Source organism: Triturus cristatus, chromosome 7 (assembly GCF_964204655.1).
Source record: "Triturus cristatus chromosome 7, aTriCri1.1, whole genome shotgun sequence".
In the NCBI taxonomy this organism is placed as follows: Eukaryota; Metazoa; Chordata; class Amphibia; order Caudata; family Salamandridae; genus Triturus; species Triturus cristatus.
Genome location: NC_140590.1, coordinates 1153215339 through 1153240813, shown reverse-complemented (window position 1 = coordinate 1153240813; position 25475 = coordinate 1153215339). Strand labels below are relative to the sequence as shown.

The following is a 25475-nucleotide window of genomic DNA, read 5'->3' as shown; positions in this document are numbered from 1 at the left end:
GGATAGAAGAGGGAAGGGTCTAGATTGTTTGGGGGGGAGGGTAGGAGTTCATAGCAGTAGGAGGTGGTTTGGGATGAGTACAGGGGAGGTTGGAGGGGGAAGAGTCAGAGGTAAGGGTTTAGAATGGCATGTTTGGGAGATCTGAATAGTAAAAGAGGTATGAGATGATGCAAGGAAGGGTAGGGCAAGGCAGAGTCTAGAAAGGGTTATTTTGGGTATCATAGCAGTCTTACGGGTTTGGGATGAATGAGAGTGCAGAGGTAGAGGATATATTGATTAGAGGTATAGGGTGAGAAATGGGGTAGTGCATTGGAAAGAGTAGTAGAATGAGGTTTGAGAGGAGTCGGAGTTGAGGTGGAGGATATATTGAAAGCGGTATACCGTGAGAAAGAGGGTAGTACATTGGATGCACAGAATTGGAAGAAAAGTAATAGATATATAGATACATAAATACATGGAATGTATACATATATGGAAGGTAGCATAGGTAGATTAAAGATGCATTTAATAAACTCTGCCTTTCAAGTGTTGTACTTTAAATTAATGTATTTGTTTTTTGTAATTCAATAGTGAAGCAATTCTAGATAGTTATGATAAAAGAGTACTTATTTATGGAGTCACTTATATACATGTTAAAAACATAGAATAATGTAACTATCCGTAATATATACATTTGTTAAGCAGAACTAACGAATATCTATATTTTTAAAAACAATTAATAAACACGTTTATACAAGACAATACACATTTATAGGCACATATCTATAGTCCAAATAAACGCTTATATACAGAGGGATATGCTGTATATTTCTGTTTGCGTATGGTGGTTATGTGGAGAAGAGCCAATTCTTGATTAGTTTTCTGAAGATAAGGTGGTTATCCGTGTATCGTATGTTTGGGGGTAAAAAGTTCCATAGTATGGCTGCTTGAACAGAGAAGGATGTGCCACCCATGTTTTTTTTCTTGTACGTTAGGATTTTGAGGCGCAGTGCCACTCTAGAGTGGAGGTTCCTTTGTTGAATGGGTTTGGTGATTTCATTCCTGATTAAGAGCGGTCCATTCCATGTTTCGCGGTCCATTCCATGTTTCGCTTTGTGGGTGATACAAAGCAGCTTGAACATGAAAATTCTTGCAACCGGTTACCAATGCAGAGTTTTCAAAGCAGGGTAGATGTGGTCTTGTGGCTTTATATGTAGTAGTCTGGCAGCCGAGTTCTGAATCCATTGTAGTCTTTTCATAGTTGTTAAAAGAGATCCGTGGTAGAGGCAATTGGCGTAATCGAGTTTGAACAGAACAAGACAGAGATGGTAGCCTGGACCTTGTGTGGAAAAACCCAGATGGGGAAGATATGTCGCAGAGTTTTTATAGTAACAAAGCTTGATCTTGCTAGTTTGTCTACTTTGGCATTGATTGATTGCTTGGAGTCCATGGTCATTCCAAGGTTTCTTACTTCCTTCAAAACTTTAGGCGGTGTTTCGAGATCATCAGGCCATGCGGCGAGCAGGTCATAATTTTTTCCAATCGCCACATGTGAGTATTTCCTTTTTGGAGGCATACAATTTGAGATGGCTCCACGTCATCCACGGCTCTGGGACAACTGCAAATTGGTGAGTTACCAATGTCTTTGGCGCATTCCAATTGAAGGAGTATTTGTGTGTCATCTGCATACTTATAGCACTTGAGGTGAAATTGATTGATCAGTGCCAGTAATGACTTCATGTAGATGTTGAAAAGCATGGGCGAGATAATAGAGCCTTGAGAGACCACTGCTTTTATGAAGTACGGTTTGGACGAGAAAAGGGCGGTATGGATGACATAAGTTAAGTTGCAAAGGTAGGATGTGATCCAGTCTAGTGCAGTCCCCTGTGTGCCTCCTTTGTAGAGTCTTTGTATCAGAATGTCATGATCAGCCGAGTCAAAGGTAGCCGAGAGGTCCAAGAGAAGTAGCGCTGCAATCCAGTTGCGGTCAACTGTGTTCTTCAGGTCATACCAGATGGCAACGCGGGCAGATTCTGTGCCTCTTCCTGGACAGAATTTTGTTTGGAAGTCTGAAATTATGGCATTAACCTCAATGAATTGTGACATCTGGGCGAATGCTGCTCTATCAGTTTGCACAGTAAAGGTCCATTTGTAATTGGTCTGTAGTTGTTGGGGTTCAGCGGGTCCAAGTTTGTTTTCTTTAATAATGGGCATATGCATGATTTTTTTATTAGGTCTTCTGGAAATATTCCTGTAGTTAAGGAATTGTTGATTCTTCTTACTGGTGTGGCAGCAGAGGTTGTTCGAAGAATTCTCTTGAAGGGTTGTGGTGGACACCAGGCAGAAGGGCTGCCAGCAAGCCTAGCTTGCTTTGACCAGGTCCATAAATTCATTGTGTGAAATGTGTTGGAAGGAACGCAGGGCCTGGGTTAGAGTATTCTTGGACGGCTGATTGGAAAAGGGTCGGTGCTGGTGCTTTGTCTTAAATAGGAGTCCAACGTGTCTGCTTTGGTTGTGTAATGATTTGACAGTTTTTCTGTTTACTGTTCAGTAACAAGATGTGCTCCTAGGCAATTTGGTTTGAGAAATTCAGTGAGAATTTTATATAATTCTTTATTTGCACATTTAGCATTTTGAATTCTGTCTGAAAAGTACCTTTTCTTAGCTTTTTTGATAGTGGACTTGTATAATCTGTTAAGTTTCTGTAAGTGAAGTTTGCCTTGATTGGGGTTCATTTTGAGCCAGACACGTTGCAGCTTTCTAACATGTTTTATCTCTTTTAGCTCGGTTGGTCGCAGACTATTCTCGATGAGTCTCACTGAACCTTTAGTGGGACAATGCCTGTGTCAGGCCCTGGGGGTTTCAGCCCAGTATGCCGAAGACCTTCAAGCTCCCACCGGCTTTCCCCAAACATGGCTGGGAATGTCTGGTTTGGGGAAAAGCTCACTAACTAGGCATCTGCAATCTTCGGCACCAGGCCACATCCCCAACAAATGCATTTAACTGTCACTGCTCAATCTCCACGCATGGAGGTGTAGGTTGTGGAGGCTCAGAAGCAGGACTCTCGCCTGTTGCTGAAACAGGAGGTCGTTTCAACGTGGTAGCTGGATCAGAGGAAACTTGGTCAAGCTCGGGCGCTCTGGGTACAATCCTATCCTGGCTAAGTCACCGGTTACTAAGATGATTTGGATCCTGCTGGTCCAGTCTTTCCTCAGAACTCGAGGCACGAGAGGGAGTGGCTGGAACGTGTACTGGAAACCTTTACCTTAGCTGTCAGAATGCACCTTCCAGAGAGCTTCATTGAGGAAACAAATGTGCAGGAGAGATGGTACTGCCAGTTCTAACAGGTGGTGAACAGATCTAATCAAGTTGTACTCCACTGGTCAAAGGTGCTCCTTGCTAACCTCACCAACAATCAGTATTGCGCCAGAAACAGCTGGATCATGTCCTGAATCTCCTGGACTCACAGCAGTGGTTAAAAGACCTCCAATAACCCCATACCCAAGACCACCACAACCAAGGGAATCCTCTGCATGGAGCACACTTTACACTTGCTGATGAAAAACACCAACGATGACAGGAGTTTGGCCGTCATCCAGAGGTGATCTATGGCTGACTGCAGTGAGCCTGCCTTGCCTACCCAGTCGGTGTGTAGAACTTGTAACAGCGGTTTACCCAACTTCTTAAGTTTGCCAGCGATAACCACCATCACAACCATTTTGTGAACAGCCAAGATAAGGCCAAACTGGAGTTTTGCAAATTGAAAGAAAACCAACTGCACTGTGAACTGCAGATAAAGGCTATGGAACTGCGGGCCAGGAATGTGAAAATATGAACCATGCAAGTTCAGGGGAACCATTCGGTCTCCTGGAATCTGAGCAGAAAGAATCAGGAAAAAGGTGAGCATCTTGAATTTGTCTTTTCACAGTAAGGCATTTAATGGATTAACGGTCTAGTGTAGGCATGAGCCTTCATCGTTCCTGAAGCTGGCACCAACTCAATGGCACCCTTCGCTAAAAGAATGTCAACTTCTTGCAGCAAGACTGCAGGATGGTTCGCTGACAGTTGCTCTGATATTGGGATGGGAGAGGGATAAATCATGGCACAGAGGAAATTACATATGATTAGTAAGACCCATTTGTCCGATGTTGTGTTTCTCCTGAAGGGAAGGAAATGTCCGATTTACCTTCTACTGGCTGAGAATGGGCCTTGGAGGACAAGGTAAAGCTGTTTGGCAGCTACTGCAGCAAGGGAGGATGAGGTATAGGACAGGTGTCCCTGCTGCTATGAAATAGACTCTGCTACTGATCGACCTCTGCCACAAAAGGCCTGGGTCTGCTGCATAGGTTGGGAAGGCTTGTATTGTCTGTAGGTTAAAACTCAAAATTAACCACTAAACTTCCTACACTAATTTGTTTGAGTGCTGAATCCGCATCCTACCCAAACAATCTAGAGCCATTAAAAGGCAGGTCCACAAGGGTTGCCTGGCTATCCAGTGAAATTCAGCTGATCACATCCATACGTGGATGCCACTAGATGGATGCCAATAACTCTGCCTGGAAAGGCCATGGTGCCAAAACCAGCATGCAAGACATACTTCCCTGCACCGAAGCAATCCTGTATCGTTTGAATCAGTGAGGCCCTGAGGTCTTTTTTGACGGCCTAGGAGATTTTGCTGGCCACATTTCATTAAGCAAGGGTTTGCCCACCCAGAAGGGACACAGCGTTCAAAGAATTCCAAAGGCATTATTACAACTATCCAGACGAACAGTTGGAAAGGCATCAACGGTCACTTTACTTGTAGACACCCGTACTACAAGGATTTCAGGTGCAGGATGCCTTGTCAGAAAATAGGACTCATTGGGTATCAGGTTTTGTTGCCTGGCAACAAGTCAACTGACCACTGGTCCTGGGCATGGATTGCACCAAGAGGCCTTACAGGTGTTAGTAAGAGCCTTGTTGAATTGAAATAGTGGCTCAGTAAACAAGTTTTTCTTGATTTTAAGTGCTTATGTTGCCATTCACATAACTACTGTGAAAGAGGCACTTTCTTTAATTGGTGGCCCAAGGTAGCGAGTCTTTCTCCGTCACTGGCAATGTATCTAGCCCTACTGTGAAGTCCATCAGTATAGTGAGTGGGAAGCAGATTGTCCACCTTCTACTTAGTGTCATTTTGCATTCCCTGAACCCTGTAAGAGTTTGATCCAAATAAGTCCTCCAGCCTCACACAGACTTCAAAACAGAGGTAAAGGATTAGAGTCTGGTTGCACCTTTGTGATCTCATAGCGACATGGGCATGGAGAAAGGCAACAATTGGCTTGAGGGTCTGAAACATCGTCTGGATCGAGTCGTGGGTCATCACAGGAAGAGTCCGCTTCAGAACTACAGGGGCAGTAGTGGACACTGGAGCCAGAAAAAAAGCATCAACTCAGTTAAGAATGGGCCCAGGGAGAGTACCCACTTAGTCAGTTGGTGCCCAGGAAGGGCATGCTGGCGGCACAACAAGTGGAGCCCTCTGTCACTCCATGTGGCCTGAAGTCTTTCAGAAGGAGCACAAAGTGTCTGAAAAAGCTGTTGCTTGGCCCACTTGAAGGATGTAATTTGTCGTGGGGTGAAAAGAGCCTGGGGGATTCAAGCATGGCGGGACAAACTGCAGGACTGGAGCAGGCAGATACTTGTGTTCTATGACTATAACTCGCTAATTAACACCTTTGTGCCTTTTCCCTTGATTTCGAGTGGAAGGATGGGGTTGAGTCCCTATTAACTGGGATGTCTTCGACTTGCAGGGAAAAGTTAGAATGGGGCTGACTCCATGATTTGGATCGTGAATGGCCCAGCAGCATGAAACAGGATCTATTTTTCGACCGCAAACCCTAATGTTCGGCATCACAGATTGCATTTACATATTTCCTGCTTGCTAAGTAGAATAAAGGCATAATGAGACTTAGCTTATGCATCCAGCAGGTAAAGAAAGATACCAATGCAGAAACCTGGTATCTGCAGTGAGTGAATAGCAAGGCTTTTTAGACAGGTAATAGATGCTGGAAAAGGGCCAAGAATGTAATTCAAAAGAATCATAACCAAAATAAAGGATCTTTACCCATGGTGTGAATCACAGCCATCTTCTATATTTTTGGTCAGGTCTTGATGTTACACAGTCAAAGTTACTGGAAAGCCTGAGGCTCCAGAAAGAAGGAAAAGTAGTGGAGTATCATCTCTATGAGTATATAGCCTACAACCATCGAAATTCATCAGTTTAATAAGTGGAAGCATGTACCTAATTAACAAAAAAAGTGAAAGAATGGTCCCCTGTGCACACCAGTGTTATTGGTTTGGATTCAAATTTGAAATTACCCAAGAGTAGATTTGGGAACCGCTTTCTAAAAAAGACTAAAAACACGCACAAGCCGTACCACTTGGATAACATCTCTATAATCTAGCAAGTATAATGGTATGGTCTACATTAACAAAAGCAACAGACAATTCTAGAAGAATGGGGAAAGCAGCTGTATGAAGGTCATCAAGGACCGATACCAAAGACTACTCCGTGCTTCTACTCAGGCAAAAAGCCACCTAGACTTCAAGTAAGTTATTAGAGTTCAGGAAGTTTGAGAGCCGGCGCTACAGCAATTCCCTAAATTTTGGAGGTGGTAGGTAACCACGTGAAAGGATGATGGTTGGATGTCAATCTAAGATCAAGATTTATTTTTGAGTGGGCCTAACCTTGCCTTGATTCACCAGGAACTACACCAATACTCAACGAAAGGTTGACAATTAGACTTATAACTTCATTTCTTACTGGCATTCCAAGCTATACATTGCAGTGAGAAATTGGGTCTGAAGTTGCACCTGATTTCCATATCTTTATCAAAGAAGGTATGTCATTGGTAGTTAGCTGACAGAAGCAATTCAAGAAGACTCTAGATGGAGGCTCCAGGCTTGTTTTACCCTTCAATGATGAACACTGGGTTTGGATGGAGTGACGAATGTTCATTTTCAATCAAAATACTGGACCAAGATTTCACAGAATTATTGCATATATGGGGGGAAGCGAAAGCAAAAGTGCATTAATTATTTTATGTTACTTTTATTTTTGGTGTAATTTATTCTGCTGATATAGTATGTAGAGTGTTTATTGGATAATATTTGTATAAGCTGCCAGCCTGTTTTTAAATTGACCGTTATGTTCTTTGTAATAGTCCATGCACTATTTGCTTTCTACCTGCCTAACTTCCATTTACACTTTTCCTGAACCTGAGTAAGCCAAGGTGAGATCGCTTTCGGTTTTTGCTTCTGTTCATTTAGAAGAGTTACCTGATAAGCTATGGATATCGCCCAGCTCAGTTCAGGTAATTAGACCAACAGGGCAGTTGAAGATGAGCTGAAAAGCTTTAAGATGATTTAAACTGTGATTTTTGGACTTCCCAAGATTTAAAAAATGTTTTAAATGAAAGGAGTATAAATAGTGATACGTCCAGAACACAGGCATAATAAACAAATCCAGTCAATCAGAGCCCAACACTAGAAGGACAGAGTAGGAGTATGCATAGCATGTGTGTTTACAGACACATGCTACAAACCTATATTACCTGGTGGGGCAGGGCCATTGTGCCAGACACTGGTACCACCCACAAGCCAGATTCCAATTTTTTAAGCCAGAAAGTGATCAAGCAGAGGAAGTACTTCTTAAAGCTTTGCTACCATGAGGCCTACCCAGGAATCCAAGGGAAATTAAAACCAATCCAACAACGCCTTGGGCCCGGATAAGACTCAGTCGATGATTACAATTTCTATTTTTATATCCGCCCGCATTCCCTCTTCCACAAAACTCGCAATTAACACTTATGAAATGAGTGTTTGATGCAGTGCACTATGGTTCAATGGGATGTGCATGAATTTGGGGACCTTTATCATCAGAACAAGTTTGTGACGCAAGAGCTCCTCACTACAGGTGATGAACAGCCTCCTGCCATATCAGTTCCACTGAGCGGGGATTGAGGTATACAGCCCAGGTACATCAACCAGGATTTCTGGAAGAATCCGCATACTTCGGTCCATTGACCTGCATTATTAGACCAACTAAAGGCACAAGAAAGGTTTCCAGATTATGCACCACTTTCTCTTTGCTGCGACCGTGTCAATCAGAACTCTCCAGGGCAGCTTGGAAAAAGATTTGGGAGGTGGAGAAGTGTCAGGGAATGGTTGTTGGGAGGTATGTGAGATTACTTTATATCCTGGGTTGATAATAAGCCTTGTAGCATCCTGGGTTGGAGAGCTATAATATTACTTGATTGTTTTTTTGGGTCACCACTCAGGATGCTGCATATGCCAAGTATGTTGTGTACGTTTGTCACAAAGATTATGCCCCTACTTTGACATCTATTGAGTGATCTGTATTACTTTTCCATATATTCCTTAGGTTTTCTTTATTTGTTCTCCATTAACAGAGAAAAAAACTGTCAAAGAAAAACAACTGGTAGCATTCCAAGCTTAACACTAGCTGGCTGGACGGTGCACGTTATCCACCGCTACACATACTCCAAAACTTAAAGATATAATTTCTGGTGAAAGAATTCTTCAACTGCAAGACTAGGAATAGCGCTTTGTAAAGCTCCTAAATAAAACTAATCATGGACTGCTTTCGCTTGCCATTGCGAAAAGAAAAAAGCACAATTGAGTCAAAATCGGATGTTCTTAATCCAAAAACACAAGAAAAAAGTTAAAAGCTATATTTGTGAGCAAAGAAAAAACATAAATGCTCAGTCTTTACTTTAATTCAAGATAGTGGCAGACAAGGTGATTATTACCTGTAGTTTATCCTCGTGGTTTGTGTGAGTGTTTGATAGGTGCCTGAACTCCTGAGTCAGACGGAAGCAGTGCTTCACATGTTCTGGGGACACAAAATCTTCAGCAACCTTAATGCAGCTATAGAGGTTGTGAACCTAAAATCAAAAGGAAATTATTTCAAAACAGGATCATATTGAAATTTAACAATGTAGAACACAGTTTCTTCAATATTAAAACCAATTATTTTTACTACAGTATCAGTGTTGTAACATCTTTTAAGTGCTGTGAAGGAATTGAGCTCTTCCACAAAGCGGTTTAGTACGTCTTCCCATTTTTTTAAAACTTAGTACATGATTTATAGGTCAACTTCAGGAGCATGGTTTTAATTTTAGATAACAGAAAAATTATGAGACTCAGTTGTAATGAGTATGTTACTAAACCTGTAAGCACCTATTCATAGTATATAGTGCTGCATATCCACATACTATGTACACCCCTACCATCTATTGTTAGACTCTACAACGTGTTTTTCTCGAAGTATTCTTTTTATTGCTAATGTGACGTTGAGTCTCCTCTTCAAGAGAATGTGCATGTTCAGCAGCTCCATTGTTAGATTGTTCATTGTTTTTCACTACTTTGTGGTGAGTGAGGATGGAGCTAGTGAAGATTCTAACTGTTGCTGAACGTGTGTAACATGTTGAAGAACAAGTTACTTACCTTTGGTAACAATGTATCTGTAAGAGACATATACTAGTTATAGATTCCTTACCTTAGAATTACCCCCAGGCGTCAGACTGGATCCGGAGAATTTTTCCTCTAGCAGTACCCTCGCGTAGGTGGCGTTGGTCGACTCTTCGTCAGTCGTCGGTGTCGTGACCACCGGGATGACGTTACGGTGTCTATTAGGACGTCGCCCCTGCACGCTGACATCAGTTCTAACACGCCTTTTCACGACAGGAGCCTAGAGCCATGCAAGACACTGACCACTGGTGCACAAAACAAGGGCCCTGAAAGGGAGTACCTTACAGTAGAAGTGAGTTCGCAGAATGGGGAGGATGGGTGGGGCGGTAAGGAATCTATAACTAATCTATGTCTCTTAACGATACATCGTTACCGAAGGTAAGCAACGTATTCATCTGGAAGAGACCTTTAGTTATAAATTCCTTACCTCAGAATAGATACCCCAGCAATTCCAACCTCGGAGGTGTGCCTGCGAACTAAGTTCACACCAGTAAGTTCTGGAGAATGGAACTGCCAAAAAAGCCGTCGCTCCGTACTAGGCTATCCGGACAATGTTTAGTGAACGTGTGCAAGGATACTCATGTGGCTGCCCGACAAATGTCAATGCGCGGAACTCCACAGCCCAAGGCAGTGGAGGCTGCCGTCGCCCTCATACAGTGGGTGCGCAGTCCCACTGGAGGTTCCTTTTTCGCCAATGAATAGCAGATTTTAATGCATAAGACAAGCCATCGAGGGATGGTGCGTTTTTGTACAGCCAACCTTTCTTGGTGCCCACATAAGCAACAAAGAGTCGATTGTCCACCTGACACTTTTTTGTGCAGTCAAGGTAGAAGGACAGCGCACGTTTTCAGTCCAGACGGTGGAGTCTCTCCTCCTCTTTGGAAGGGTGCGGGCGGGAAGAGGGTGGGCTTGGGTAGAAAAGAGGGACTAGTGCGAAGGACCACTTTGTCCGGATGAAATGCAAGGAAAGGAGGCTTTGAGGATACAGCCTGAAGCTCACTCACCCTACGAGCAGAGGTGCTGAGGAGCCGGAAGGCAGTCTTCAAAGTAAGGAGTTGAAGAGGACATATGTGTAGTGGCTCAAAGGGAGCACACATAAGTTAAGTGAGGACAAGATTCATGTCCCGTTAGGGCATTACGAAAGGAGTAGGAGAAAAGAGATGAGTAATGCCCATGAAAAGAGAAGCTTCATCAGGGAGGCTAAGAAAGGCAGTTTGGCCGAGAGGTAGCCTTTAAGAGTGCACAAGTCAGACCCCTGATGGTCTAAAGAAAGGAGAAGGCAGCGAGGGGATCCACAAACTTTGCTGGCACCAGCCCATACACTTATTCCATCTACAGGCGTATACTGTCTTAGCGGAGGGACACCTGGCTGCCAAGATGACGTTACAGACTTCGGGCGGAAGGTCAAAAGCTGTCAACTGCCGCCGCTCAATATCCACGCAAGGAGGTGGAGGCTGGACAGTTTCGGGTTGTGGACCATCCCCTGTTGCTGTGACAGAAGATCCTCCCGAAAAGGCAGTCTGATCGGAGGATTGATGGCCATGTTCAAGAGCTCGGGATACCAGACTCTTCGTGCCCAATCCGGAGTCACAAGAATGACTTGGGCCTGGTCGCGCTTGATCTTCGTCAGCCCTTGGGGCAGAAGTGGTATATACGGAAAGGCGTACAGGAGGCTGCAGTTCCACTCGCCATGAAAAGCGTCGCCGAGCGAGTGGCGCCTTGGAAATTCCAACACGCATAACAGCTGATATTGCGCATTCTCTTCGGTGGCAAACAGATATAACCAAGGCTCTTCACACCGCTAAAAGAGACCTTACACCACCTCCGACGGAGGAAGTCATTTGTGATGCATCATGCACCAACAGCTGAGCTAGTCCGCCACTGCATTCAGAGAACCCGCCAGGTGTTGAACCACCAGGGACATGCCTTGATGGTCCAGCCATATCCAAAGGCGAACAGCCTCTTGAAAAAGGGTCCACGACCCCACACTGCCCTGTTTGTTGCAGTACCACATGGCAGTGGTGGTGTCTGTGAAAACTTGTACCACTCTTCCTTTGATAGTGGGAAGTGCCAGGTGAATCGCTCGGAGCTCCCAATGGTTGATGTGGAGTCCGGTATCCACCGGAGACCAGAGTCCTGATCTCTGCCTCTTCCAGTGGCCGCCCCATCCCAGGAGTGACACATCGGTCACCAATGTCAGCTCTGTTTGGGGAAGGGAGAGGGTTCTGCCCCTGACCCACTGTTGGTTCATCAACCACTACTGCAATTGGTGTGCAGTTCCCTCCGAGATCTGGACATAGTTGGGGAGATTACCCTAATGCTGCGCCTACTGGAACTTCAGGTCCCACTGCAGAGCCCGCATACGCCACTGGGCATGATCCATTAGTAGCATGCAGGAGGCCATGAGGCCAGCAGCCTCAGTCATTCTCACAGAAATCTGGGATAGAGGCTGAAACATACGTATCATAGCCCGAACACCTTGCGCTCGCTGTTTGGAAGGATAAGACCGAAACTGTCCAGAGCAGCTCAGATGAAAAGAAGCTTCTGAGAGGGAGTCAGGTGTGACTTCGGTATGTTGATAGTGAACCCCAGCGAATGCAGGAGGTCCGCTGTAGTCTGAAGGTGGGAGACGACAGTCTGGGGCGAGCCGCCTTTAACAGCCAGTTGTCAAGATAGGGGAAGACTGGAACCCCTAATCGGCGCGGATGAGCTGAGACCACCGCCATCACTTTCGTGAACACCCGAGGGGCGCTGGTAAGGACAAGCGGAGGCATAGTAAACTGAAAATGCTCGTGGCCTACCATCAACCATAGGTAATGCCTGTGGGCTGGCAGGACGGGATATGGAAATATATGTCCTGCAAGTCCAACGCTGCCATCCAGTCTCCTTGACCGAGGGCAGACAGGTCATGAGCCAACATGAGCATCTTGAACTTCTCCTTCTGGAGGAAGCGGTTGAGGGCCCTGAGGTCTAAGATAGGACACAGGCCTTTGTCCTTTTTGTGTACCAGAAAATAGTGGGAGTAGCAACCACAAACTACTTCTGGCACAGGGACCCTTTCGATAGCTCCCTTGGCCAAGAAAGCTGCAACCTCCTGGCGGGGAAGGGCCAAGTGATCCTCTGACATGCGATGGAAGGATGGTGGCATGGAAGGGGAGGGAGTGGCACCTTCAGACTATTTGCAAAACCCACCTGTCCGATGTGATGGTGGCCCTGAAAGGTCAGACTAGAAGGGCTAGGATGATGCTGCAGGGGGATATGGTTGGACTGGCCCACCCGTTGGCCCCCAGACCAGAGTTGCTGGTTCACACGTCCACGCACAGGCTGGGCAGCTTGCGTGAACCGGGGGCTAGATGGGGACGAACATGATGGGGCACCCCTTCCGTAGCCACAAAAGGGGCAAAGAGCAGACTGCGTGGGGCGGGAAGTCGCCGCAAGGCCCAAGGGTCTGCCTGTAGCCCTAGAGTCCTTGGAGCACAGAGTCTGCCTTATCACCAAAAAAGTGACAGTCATTAAAGGGCATGTCCAGCAATGTGGATTGGACATCCCCAGAAAAACCAGACGTCCTCAACCAGGCGTAGCGCCTCAGGGCTATTGACATGAAAACCGTTCTGCCCAGTGAGTCGGCGGATTGTGAATTTTGCTGCATCTCTAACCTCAGCCACTGCGCGGGTGAGAACGGCCCGGGCTTCCTCCAGACACTGGGGCAGCACCAGCGCCACCGTATGGGAATAACGGCCCAAGAGACATGCAATATACACTAACCGCAGCTGCTAAGCTGGCAGAAGAAAACATCTTCCTATGATAATCCAGCTTCTTTGATTCCCTATCTAGGGGTGCAGTTGGGAATGCGCCCTTAGAGGACGAGGCTTGGACCACAAAGCTCTTAGGGGTCGGCCAGGCTGTGGCGTCGGGCAATCATCCTGTCCACAGGGGCCCCTATGGTGGGCTTGGACCAAGTGCTCAGAAGGATGTCCGTGAGGGCTTCATTGAAAGGCAGCAGGGATTTGGAAGAAGCTGCGACAGGTTGAAGCACCTCTGTCAGGAGGTTAGACCTGACTGCCACTGTAGGAAGCTTCAAGCCCAAGGCCTCAGCTGCTCTAAGCAACACCACTGCATAAGACGCTTCCTCCTCCGTAGCCATGGTAGGGGGAGAAAGCATGCCAAGGTACGGTGAGGTATCCAGAACACAGGCGTCATCCAGTTGCTCTCGCCTGTCCGGCTCCTCAAGACCCCTCCCAGTCCTCCGCACCTTCCCCTGGCTGCTAATCAGGCCTGTAGGAAATGCCAGTGATGAACAGTGGTATAAAAGTGTCATGCGACCCCAGTTATGACGTCGGTCCGGCACTGGGTCCAAGTCGGGGGTAAGGCTGAGGTCGGCGCATGTCAGGGGCACGACTGGCGCCAGGGGCGTCGTCTGGATCGGCGCTGGGGAAGGTACGGTGAGGTCGACCGGTGTCGATCCGGATCCAGGATTGGATCCCCGGAGGCCCTCCGTGGCCGAAGTCGCTGTCCTTGAAGTCCCAGGGTCCTCAACTGAGTTTGTGGGGCCTGAAGGCGCTCTGGCAGAGTCAGGCCGACCAAAGATGCCTTGAAGTGCTTTGTAAAACGCTCGAAGCTGAGCAGGGGACGCTCCGGCACCGGGAAATGGAGGGTAGCGTCGAGCCGTCCCTGGAGCACGCTCCGAAGACGGAGCTAGAGAGCGATGACGCTCCGGTTCCCGCGTCGTCTGCTGACGGATGGAGAGAAGGTGAAGAACGATGCTGCTTCTTCGCCTTCTTCTTGTGCTCCCACTTACCCGAAGATCTCGAAGACTATGAAAAAGAGTGGTGATGGTGGCTCCGCGACTGGTCCCACGACCTTCCCCTTGACCGGGACCTCGAACGACGCGGAGCCGACTGCCGGTCCTTGATTAGCTTTACGGGCCGCTCCTGCAAAGACTTTGGGTTGATGGCCCGGCAATCGGAGCACGACTTCGGGTTGTGGTCGCGCTCGAGGCACACGAGGTGGGGGTCCGTAACAGACATCAGGCAGTTACAGGCCTTGCACGGCTTGAATCCGGTCTGTCAATGTGACATACCTCGTGCACCAGGAGTCGGAAGACTCAAAAAGAAGTCGACAAAAGTTTAGTCAAGAAATTACTAAGGGGCAAGCTCTCTCTGGATCTGTGTAAGGCTGGCGTGAAAAAAGAAATAACTGATGTCAGCGCACAGAGGCGGCATCTAAATAGACACCACTTGGTCATCCCGGCACCGACGACTGACGTGGAGTCGACCGACGCGCAGGGGTACTGATAAAGAAAAAATTCTCCGGATCCATCTAGACGCCTGGGGGTAATTCTAAGGTAAGGAATCTCTAACTAATAGTCTCTTTCAGATTATATATATGTTTAGCATCTAATAAGTGTAAATCTGACCCCATCGCATAACTGCCAGGGAAGCCGACAGGCACATCTGAATATGCAGCACTACATGCTACGAATAGATGCTTACAGGGTAAGTAACATATTCAATTTGTATCGTGTTGGATGCAAATACACATGCTATGCATAGACTGTAAAGCAGTACTCCTCTCACGGTGGCTCTAGGCATTAAATGATGCTGATGTAAAAGCATACAGTGGACTGTCTGTCTCACAAGGGACTGTTGCCTGGTCTGAACATCCACGCAAGCTGCCTTACAAATGTCAACTAAGGGGATCTTTCCCATTAAAACGTCATTGAAGCACCCTTCTTCGTCGTAGAGTGTACTCGTGGAATAGGTTGGTTAAGTTGGTTTGTACTTTGCATAACAAATCTGAATATACTTCACAATCCTCTGTGCGATTCTTGCTTTAGAAATGGCTTTACCCTTGCTTGTATTTGAGAAAGCCACAAAAAGTGGTTGTGTTTTCCTAAAAGGTTTAGCTTTTTCAATGTAATACATCAGTGCTGTTTTAACATCAAGTGTACGGAGTGCCCTTTTTGCCACGGCGCTTGGCTTAAGGAAGAAAAACGGATAAATCAAATATTTGGTTTAAATGGAAGGGAGAGATGACTTTTGGAAGGAATTTAGGATTTTAACAGAGACGTACCTTATCCTGAAAAACCTGAAAGTAAGGCTCCTCCATGGTTATTTTGTTAACTCTTCTCAAGGACGTTATAGCTACTAGGAAAGCTACCTTCCAAGAGAGGAACTGTAGAGGACACGAATGGAGTAGTTCAAAAGGTGTGGATATTCGCCCTGTAAGAACGACATTTAAATTCTACTAGGGTACTGGTGATGTACGTGGTGGAATTATATCTTTTTAGTCGTTCCATAAACGTTTTGATGAGTGGTATATGAAAAGTGACTGATGCTTGCGGTTTTGCAGGTAAGCTGCAATCGCCCCCAGGTGAAATCGTATGGAAGTGTACGCTAATTGTGATTTCTGCAGGTGTAACAAGTAGCATATTATCTCGTTTACCATAGGCAAGCAAGAGGCTATATGCTGGCCCATACAGTTAAGCACAAAATGCTTCCATTTGGCTGCATAACAAGCTCTTGTGGTTGGGTATCTGGTCTCCTTCAGAATGTCAAATACATTAACAAACCCAGAGCACTACAAAAATTCTTTTGTTGGTCTGCTGATGAAGCAGGACCAATTTTATTGCTCAAGAATTCAAAGGTCCAGCAGTGGTTGCACTGTTTGTACATAAGAAAACAGCAGACACATGTTTTGTCTTAGAAGACATTTTCAAGGCTGTAAGTTTAAGAAATACATACATCAGTATATTATTTTTCAGTAGAAAAGGTGCACAAAGTGCTAACATCATGCGTGCATGCCGTAAAGGATTTATCGAGACACCAATCTGAAACAATATAACCAAGAAGAGACCAAAGCTACAATTGATAGATCATAGTAAAGCCCAACATAAGGTGCAATAATCACACACATTTTGTTCAAGAATACAAAGGAATTTGTTAAAGTAGAAAAATCGTGATATGCCAATAGCGAACTGAAGAGCAAAACCAGAAGATTGGAATGGAGAGGGAAGGAATGAAAGCATCATGATATCCATATTTCAAGTCAAAATCTTTCAAATCACCACTTGTGATACTTCTCCAAAGGTGCAAGGCTCCCAAGTCTATGTCTGTAGAGCAAGACTGGCCAGTATTACAGAAATGGATAAAGTTACTTACCCAGTTAGTACCTGTTCTTGGCATGTAGAGCTGTAGATTCACATGCTTTGCATACTACCGCCATCTAGTGTTGGGTACGGATGTTTGCAAGTTGTTTTTCTTCTAAGAAGTCTTTCCAGTCATGAGGTAAGGTGATGCCTCCTTTCGATGATAGTGCACATGGGCATCGACTCCATTGTTAGATTGTTTTCCCACAGAGGGTGAGAATGGAGTTAGTAAGTGTAGAATAGAGATGTCCATGCGTATGTATGTAAACTGAGAAACTGCAGGAGACCTGGGAGGCGGATGGGTCCATGTGAATCTACTACTCTACATGCCAAGAACAGATTCTTACTGGGTAAGTAACATTATCCATTCGAGGCATGTGAGCTGTAGATCACATGCTTTGCATAGACTATACAGCAGTACACTCCCAAAGCAGTGGCTAACGAAATGGCTACTTATAAGTAGGAGTAGTTTTGCAGCATGAATAATTTTCTGGATTCACATGCAGTGCATTATTCTGCTATCTAGTGGTTGGGTCTGGAAAAGTCCTTTTTTTCTTTCCTTGTTTTTGTGTGCTGTCGACCACCATTTGGTGCCAAGTACGTCCCCTGTGTGACATCAGATGGCGCCCTGGAGGTCATTGTGCGCGGTGGCCATCTTCAGATTCTTTTTTCTGTTTGTGTTCTTAGTTAGAAATCCTGTCGATGGTTATTTAGATCATTACTGTAAATCTCTCCCCCACCTGTTTGTTCTCCTCGCAGGGGAGGTCAGGTGGGTCGTATGTGAATCCAGAAAATGTTTCAAGCTGCAAAACTACTCCTACTGGTAAGGAACCATTTCATTTTGCAGTGTGAATCCTTTTCTGGATTCACATGCTGTGCATCAGATTAAGTAGCATTTTCTCCCATCTGGAGGAGGCTGTGGTAAGAGGAAGACCTTGCGAACAGGTGTTGGAGTACTTTCTGTCCTATTTGTGCTTCCCTAATAATTTTTAAGTCCAACCGGTAATGCTTTGTGAACATGTGTGGTGATGCCTATGTAGCTGCTGCACATATAGTGTGTCTATGGGCACATTGGCCATAAATGCCAGGGTTGCTCCCTTCTTTCTTGTGGAGTGAGCTGTTGGCTGTGTTGTTAATTCCTTATTAGTAGTGGGATTTCATATTTGGATAGCTTGGACTAGCCATCTTGAGATTGTTGCCTTTCTTCCTTAGTATTTGGGTTTTTGAAGAAGACCGGGAGGAGGATATTTTGTTCTAAGTGGTATTTGAATACCATCTTTGGCAGGAAATGTGGGATTGTCATTGTGTATTTGCATGTATGGTTCCTATATGGTTAATGCTTGTAACTCTCTTACTCTCCGTAAGGATCTTGTGGCAATGAGAAAGGCTGTCTTTAAGGCAATGTGCTAAAGTTCTGCCTTATGCATGGGCTCGAATATATTTGTCATTAGTTGCTTGAGTACTGTATGGGCACTGGTGCTGTTCTAGGGGGAGCAATTCTTTTTGATCCTTCTAGGAATTGTTCTATGACCGGCCTGTGAAGAAGCTTTTGCATGCTCTTCCCTGGTGTATGCTGCGATAGCAGCGAAGTGCACCTTAATGCTGGAGTAGTCAATGTGGCTGTCTAGGAGATGAGTTAGATAGGTGATTACTGTTTATTGTGTGGTGATTGAATTTATTTGGCTATTAGCTGTCCACCAGGAGGTGTATCGCTTCCATTTTGCGGCATAGCACTTTCTCATAGTTTGCTTTCTTGTTTCTTTTAGGATTTCCATTGCTTGTTGAGCACGTTGAGGTGGCCAAACTCTATGCATTCAGGCGCCAGGCTGCTAGTTGAAGCGTCTTTTGCTCCGGGTGGAAGATCTGGCACTGTTGCATTGTCAATAGGTCCTTGTATGTTTTGATCTTGATCATCCTTTCCCTGGACAGCTCTAACAGGCTTGAGTACATTACTGACTTGGCCATTGCGGAGCAATGAGAATTAGGTTTGTTCTTGGTTGTCTTCACCTTTCTAGCACTGGATTAGGAGTATTGGAGGAAAAGCGTATGCAAATGTCCCTGGCCAGTTTAGTGAAAGGGCATTCCCTTTTGACAGGTGGAGTGTGTGAGAAAGTGGCTCTGTATATACTGTTCCTAAATAGGTACGGTTTGTACAGAGTCCACAGTCCCCAGAGGTTTGGCAGAGGCTAAAGTTAGATATAACCGTACTCTCTAAAGTGGAAGCTTGGTCGAGCAGTAAGGCAGTATCAGAGGACAGTGTAAAGCATTTGTTGTACACAGTTAGCAAATGGTCTCACACACTCAAGAACTGAACTCTAGGCCAATGTTTTATATAAAAAAATATAGGTTTGTTTTGTTTTAGAACCAACAATAGGTATTAAACTATACTTTCTCAGGATGAGAGGCTTTAGTTGAATACTTTTGCAATATGCAATTGACTTTTGTAGATAGTTACAGGGTGTTGCAATAGGCAACACAAGTTCAAACACAATAATAAATGGAGCTCAATGGAAGTTTTAAGTTATTTGCAATAGATTACTTTCAGGATTACTTTTCTAACTCCATGACTGGATCCTAGATTCAGTCCTGGGACAGTTCTTGGAAACAATTGAGTAACTGATTGAGTACTGAGCCCTCCCCCAAGCAATGATGGCCGGTACCTGGCTGGCGCTTTTCGCGGTTTGATGCAAGGGAGACCTGCTGGTGAATCGAGCGGGGCTGAGGCCAAGGACGACGGCAGACGCGAGGCATTTTGATCCCCGGAGCAGCCCTTAACCGCGAGGTGATTAGAGAGTGCCGAGAGACTGGAGAGCGAGTGGGAGGCTACGTCCTGTCCGTCCGATTCTGACCGTTCGTGCGGTGCAAGGCATTCAGACGATCGGCTGCTGCAGCTCTGGGGGTTCGATCTTTGAAAATTCTTTTTATTGGCATTTAGTTATACAAGTTGACAATTATCACGTTTCACATAAATGGCTGCAACATGTACATAGCGGGATAGACCATCATTGAGTGTATGATTACATTTACACCGTGGTTGGTGTGAGCGCGGTCTGCGGTATAGCAGGTCTGTGCCAGTGAAAGAAAAACTAGGGGAGAGAACTGAACTGGGGAGTGCCATGGGGTGCTTAGCGTTGGGGCGAGGCGTATACCATGAGTCCGTTATTGCCTACTCTGTCATACAGCCACTACTCACCTAGGAGGGAGTGTGAATGCGGGCTAATATGGATTACTGTGGAGCGTTCCCACTGGGGAGAGCCACACCCGATGTATCTGAGGGGATCGCGGAGGGTTGTGGGGTCTCCAACCTCTGGGGTCTGTGCGGTGCGAGGTGGTGTGGTGCTGGGGGCTTGTAAGTCAATGACCGGGGTCTCCGGAGTCTGGGACTGCCTAAATTGGTGCAGCAGGAGCGCCCATTCTAGGGAAATTGGGACCTTACGTATACCTTTGGCTTCTTCCTCCCGGATTGCGTCTTCCTCGGCCGCCGCCCATTTGAGAACCGCCCCCACCCATGCCGCGATCGGGGGACCTGAGGGGGCCCGCCAGTGCATGGCTATACAGCGTTTGGCCAGTAGGTGTGCTAGGAAGACAAAGCGCATTGGTATTTTGTGTCGTTTCCTCCCTCCCAGAATACAGAGTGCGCAGCCCTCTCAAGTAGTTAGATGGGGCAGTCCCGTGAGATCCCTGAGCGTCGTGTGGATAAATGACCAGTAGGTCTGAATGCCCGGGCAGGTCCAGAACATGTGTGAGAAGGCAGCGTCTCCCACCTGACAACGAGGGCAAAGGAAGGTCGTGTCGGGGAAAAAACGTTGAAGGCGCGCAGGCGTTAGGTATGCCCTATGCAGGATATGAAATTGTATATTCTTGAACCGAGCGTTCCTGGAGACTTTTTTGGGGAACTCTATCGCTCTGCCCCACTCGTCATGAAACGATCGCCCCGCTTCCTCCTCCCATAGGACCCGGAGAGATCCCAGCAGTGGGGGTGCCAGTTCCCTGATTGATTTGTATAGCCATGTGATGAGATGGCGACCCGATCCCATTCGCAAGATTGCATGTAGAACAGGGTGAGTGGGAGGTTCCCCCAGTGCGAGATCGGAGTATGGTCGGTAGCAGCCAAGGAGTTGTCGGTGAATCAGGAACTGCCCGGGGGTAAGTCGTATTCGCCCATAAGCTGTCGGTATGGCCGGAGCTGTCCACCTTCAAACAGTGCCTCCGCCCCGGTAATGTCTCTAGACGTCCATTCCCGAAGCATAGCAGGAGTAAAGAACCCCTTATGTCTGGGCCAGCCGACTAGTGGCAGTAATGGCGTGTATGGAGGGTGATCCGTCGCCATGCGGTGTATACGCGGAATGCACTTCCGGGCTATATCAACTTGCAGGGGGTAGGTACGCGCGGGACGGAATCCAGGTAGAAGCAGACGACGCAGCTCCGGCATGGGTATACGACCCGTGATTGTATGTGTTTCGAGTGTATATCTGTCTGCCGTCCAATATGAAAGCCACTGAAGCTGTGATGCTAGAAAGTAGGCCTCAAACGACGGCGCACCAAGCCCCCCCTGCGTCGTGGGCAACTTCAGCTTTGCTAGTGCGATCCTATGCCGCCCCTTACCCCATATTAAAGAGCTGAGAAGTGTATCCAAGTCTCTGAAGAAGGAGCGAGGTGGGATGACCGGGAGGTTAGTGAAATAATATAAAAGCCGCGGGACTAGAATCATCTTAGCCAAAGCTACTCGGCCTATTGGGGCCAGCGGGAGGTTCCGCCAGAATCCAATGGAGGACCGTATCCCCGCAAGCGCCCTGCAGTGGTTACCTTCGTAGAGGTCGACTGGGGAGTGGTATAGACTAATCCCGAGGTATCGGGGGCCCTCTGCTGCCCACAATAGTTTCCGGTTCCCGATCCAGACGTCCTGAGAGGGGGCATCCGGATGGAGAGGGTATACCATCGACTTGTCCCAGTTCACTTGCAGGCCTGAGGCCTCCGAGAACTCTGTCAGAGCGGTCTCGAGTATAGTGAGATCCGCCGTCACATCTCGCAGGTATACGAGGAGGTCGTCCGCGTACAGGGGCACGCAGTGTATAACGTCCGCCAGTGGAATACCCCAAGCTTGCCCGTCCCGGCGTAGCCGGATAGCCAAGGGATCCACCGCGAGCGCAAATAATAAGGGTGAGAGGGGATACCCTTGTCGTGTGCCTCTGTGTATAGCGAATTCCGGGGAGATGCAGCGACCGAGACGGACCCGAGAGGTGAGATCGGTGTAGAGGAGACGAGTGTAGGCTAAGAGCGTGGGACCCAGTCCCGCTCGTCCGAGGGCGGCGAAGAGGAACTGCCATGTGAGGGTGTCAAATGCCTTTTCAAGGTCCAAAATTAGGCACGCCGCCCGCGGGAAGCGATCGCCCAGTTGGTCCTGGATATGAAAAAGGCGCCGAATATTGTGAGAGGTGTTCCTACCCGGGACAAAACCACATTGATCAGGGTGGACCAGCGGACGTATGACTTGCGAGTAACTGTCTCCTAAAATTTTCCCCAAAATTTTGCAGTCCGCCGTAAGTAGCGTTATGGGGCGATAGGAGGCTAGGAGTTGGGGGTCTCGGTCGGGTTTCGGGAATGTCACTATCACCGACGCTCTCTTGGAACGGGGCAGTTTACCGAGCTTGAGTGCCGAGTCCAGCACTGCTGATAAGCGGGGAGTCGGCAAAGGGGCAAAGGAGGAGTAGTATTCAAGTGGGAACCCGTCCAGACCGGGGGCCTTACACCACAGGCCAGAGCACGAATCGCACTTGTAATCTCAGTGGCTTGGATCGTGGCATCCAGCCCCTTCCGGTCTGTAGCCGAAATCTGGGGGAGGGATAGGGGGTCGATGAAGTGATCGATGGCCCCTGGAGCGAGAGATGAGGGGGCAGTGTAGACCGCTGAATAATGGTGATAAAGGCCTGGAGGATCTCAACCTGGGATTGTACCAAGGTGCCCCGCGAGTTTATGATCGCAGTGATGGGCCGGACCTCAGCATCTTGCCTGGCGAGCCATGCTAAGAGAGTGCCTGTTTTATCACGGTCTCTGTGCATGCGGGATGCAGAAGACCGAAAGTTGTGGCGTCGAAAATCCACACATGCCTCCCGATATGCAGATTTGGCGTGGGCGACTTGGGCCGCTGTTACCACCGACTGATCTGCCGCTTTCGTGGCCGTGGCCAGTCGTTGTTCCGCCTTCTCTAAGGCTTGCTCCAAGGTACGTCTTATCCCCACTCTCTGCCGGATACACTCCCCGCGAGCTACCACCTTGAAGCTATCCCACTCGACCAGGGTCGATGATGCAGTCCCTGTGTTATGCGTGAAGTATTCTGTAATGCTGCTTTGGTGTGCATGCTTGAAAACCTGGTCTGTGAGGCATTCCCGTGCTAATCGCCATGTGGGGACCGGGGGTCGCGGAGGTCTCCATTGAAGACTAAGCAGATGCGCGTCGTGATCCGAGACGACTCTACCCAAGTAGTCCGAGTGGCATATTTGCGGGAGGAGCGTTGCTGTACAAAGGAATCGGCCGAGTCGAACTCGCAGGTCATGCGGGATGGAGTGAAAAGAGTAAATACGGGCCTGAGGATGATGTAATCTCCATGCGTCGGTGAGCGACCAATGTGCGACCCAGGCTTTAAAGCGCTCGATGTGTCTGAAGGCGGAGGAGTGCGGGAGCGGGGGATGCGACCGATCTAGTAGTGGATCTAGGATACAATTATAATCTCCGCCCAGTATCCAGGGCACATGCATGAATTGGGCTAGAGCGTCCGTGAGTCGGTCCCAGAATTTATCCTGATCGACATTCGGGGCATATATACTTCCCAAGAGGACCGCCCTCCCGTCCAAGAGCCCCTCTAGTAGAACGAATCTGCCGTCTTCGTCCACCACCCGACCAAGTTCCCGGAAAGGGGTATCAGGGCGGATCCATATCAGTGCCCCCCGGGCAAACGAGGAGTATGTCGTGGCGCAGAGGAGTCCACGCCACTTTGCTCGCAGCTGGCCTGCTTCGGCTGAGTTAAGGTGGGTTTACTGCAGGCAAAGAATGGACGCTTTCTGTCGCTTCGCATAAGCATATATCGCATAGCGCTTACGTGGGGTGTGTAGGCCGCGGGTATTGAGCGTGAGTATGTGGAGGTTTGTGTTATTCGTCACCTGTGTCATGAGGAGTCTGGTCGGTGGAAGGGTCGGGTCAGGTGTCCACTGAGCAGGGTTTCGAGTGAACTCCTAGGGATGCGCCGCGCCCGAGAGGAGTAATTAGACTGGGGGACTGTCCAGGCGGTCAGTCGGTGACATAAGGCCCCATGGCTGGGTGGGACATGTTCGAACCGGGGTAGTAACAACGCAGGGGGATGCGGGAAACTGTCCCAATACATAGGACTCATCGTTTAGGAAACGGTGTGTCCAAACTTCCTCCCGTAACACAAGGGGGGAGAACTGCTCTATGTGATAGGGGGTGACGGCGTGCAAGTGCGAGGTCACATGGTGAGTGGGCATATAGAAAAGGCAATGCGCGTCACATGCAAGGTGTCGGCTCCTGCGTATGAGACAATGTGTACAAGGTGAACTTCACATGAAAGGATATAGTGCGACAGTTTGTAAGTCCAAGTCACTTCAGGGTGAGGCACGAGAGATCAGACCATCCAGCAGCCCATCCGCGGTTTGCGGCGTGGCGTGGGGAAGTGCCGCCAGGTCAGGTCCCGAGATGGTGTCATCGCTGTCGTTGTCGCCGTCTGATGAGAACAGGTGTGGGGGTCGGTCCACAGACTCCGAAGGTCGCGGAGAACGCAGGTCGATGGCCGCCTGCAGAGCCTCACGTCGTTCCCGCATTATTTGTTCAAGGTCGGGCGAATCATGAGAACCCCCTGTCGATCTGGGTTCGAGATTACGGGTCTTCTTGGGGCGTTTCCGAGTGCGGGCAGTTTTGAACGGTGCGCCCCTTTGAGAGTGAGGGTTGGAGGTTCGCGGACAGTGCTGGTCCGCCCAGTCGTGTGCGGCTTCCGCGGACGTGAAGAAGAGGGACGCCCCGTTGTGGAGGATCTTTATGCGGGATGGGAATAGCAGAGCATATTAAATCTGATTGTCTCGTAGTCTCCGCTTTACATCCAGGAAGGAGGATCTCTGCTGTTGTACTGCTCGGGCATAATCTGGGAAGATCATAATTTGGCTGTTGTCCACCCGCAGTGGTGCTGCCGCCCTCGCCGCCCGAAGCACTGCGTCCCGATCCCGAAAGTGCAAGAACTTAACCAGGAGCGGCCGGGGCGTCGCACCAGGTGGGGGTCTCTGGGACGGTACTCTGTGAGCCCGTTCTATAGAGAAAAAGGCGGTGCGATCTGTGGACGGAGTGAAAGATTTCAGCCAGGTGTCCATATAGTCTATAGGATTTCCTTTCTCGATGCCCTCCGGTAGGCCCAGCACTCGGATATTGCAGCGTCTTGAGCGCCCTTCCAGATCGTTTCCGCGTTCCTCCACCGCGGTCAGACGGCTGGGGACCCCCTGGAGTGTCGTCTGATGATCCTTCATCATCGGTTGGATTTCTTCCAACGCCCGTTCCTCCGCGCGAACCCGGTAAGCCAGTTTGCGGTGGTCATCCCGGAGAAGGTTGACATCTGTCGCCAGGGTGCAGAGGCGCTCCTCCATAGATAGACGGGATAATTCGATGGCGGCCAGGACCTTATCCAGCTTATCCGATATTGCTGTGTCCGTGAGGGACGCTGTACCGGGGGTCCAAGACGAGGCCTTCGGCATGTTCTCCGGAGCTGTCTCCGGGACCGTGTTGTGTTGCGCAGGTCTTGACTTCCCCATCTTGACTGCACGTG

General features: G+C 48.0%; 1 protein-coding gene across 1 annotated transcript in view; it reads right to left on the bottom strand.

The window, feature by feature from the left end:
• Nucleotides 1-25475, bottom strand: part of KDM3B (lysine demethylase 3B) — an 867558-nt gene that overhangs the window by 44783 nt on the left and 797300 nt on the right. Inside the window, exon 23 of the mRNA XM_085618404.1 lies at nt 8787-8921. Within this exon, the coding sequence (XP_085474530.1) occupies nt 8787-8921 (135 nt within the window). The remainder of the gene's footprint in view (nt 1-8786; nt 8922-25475) is intronic.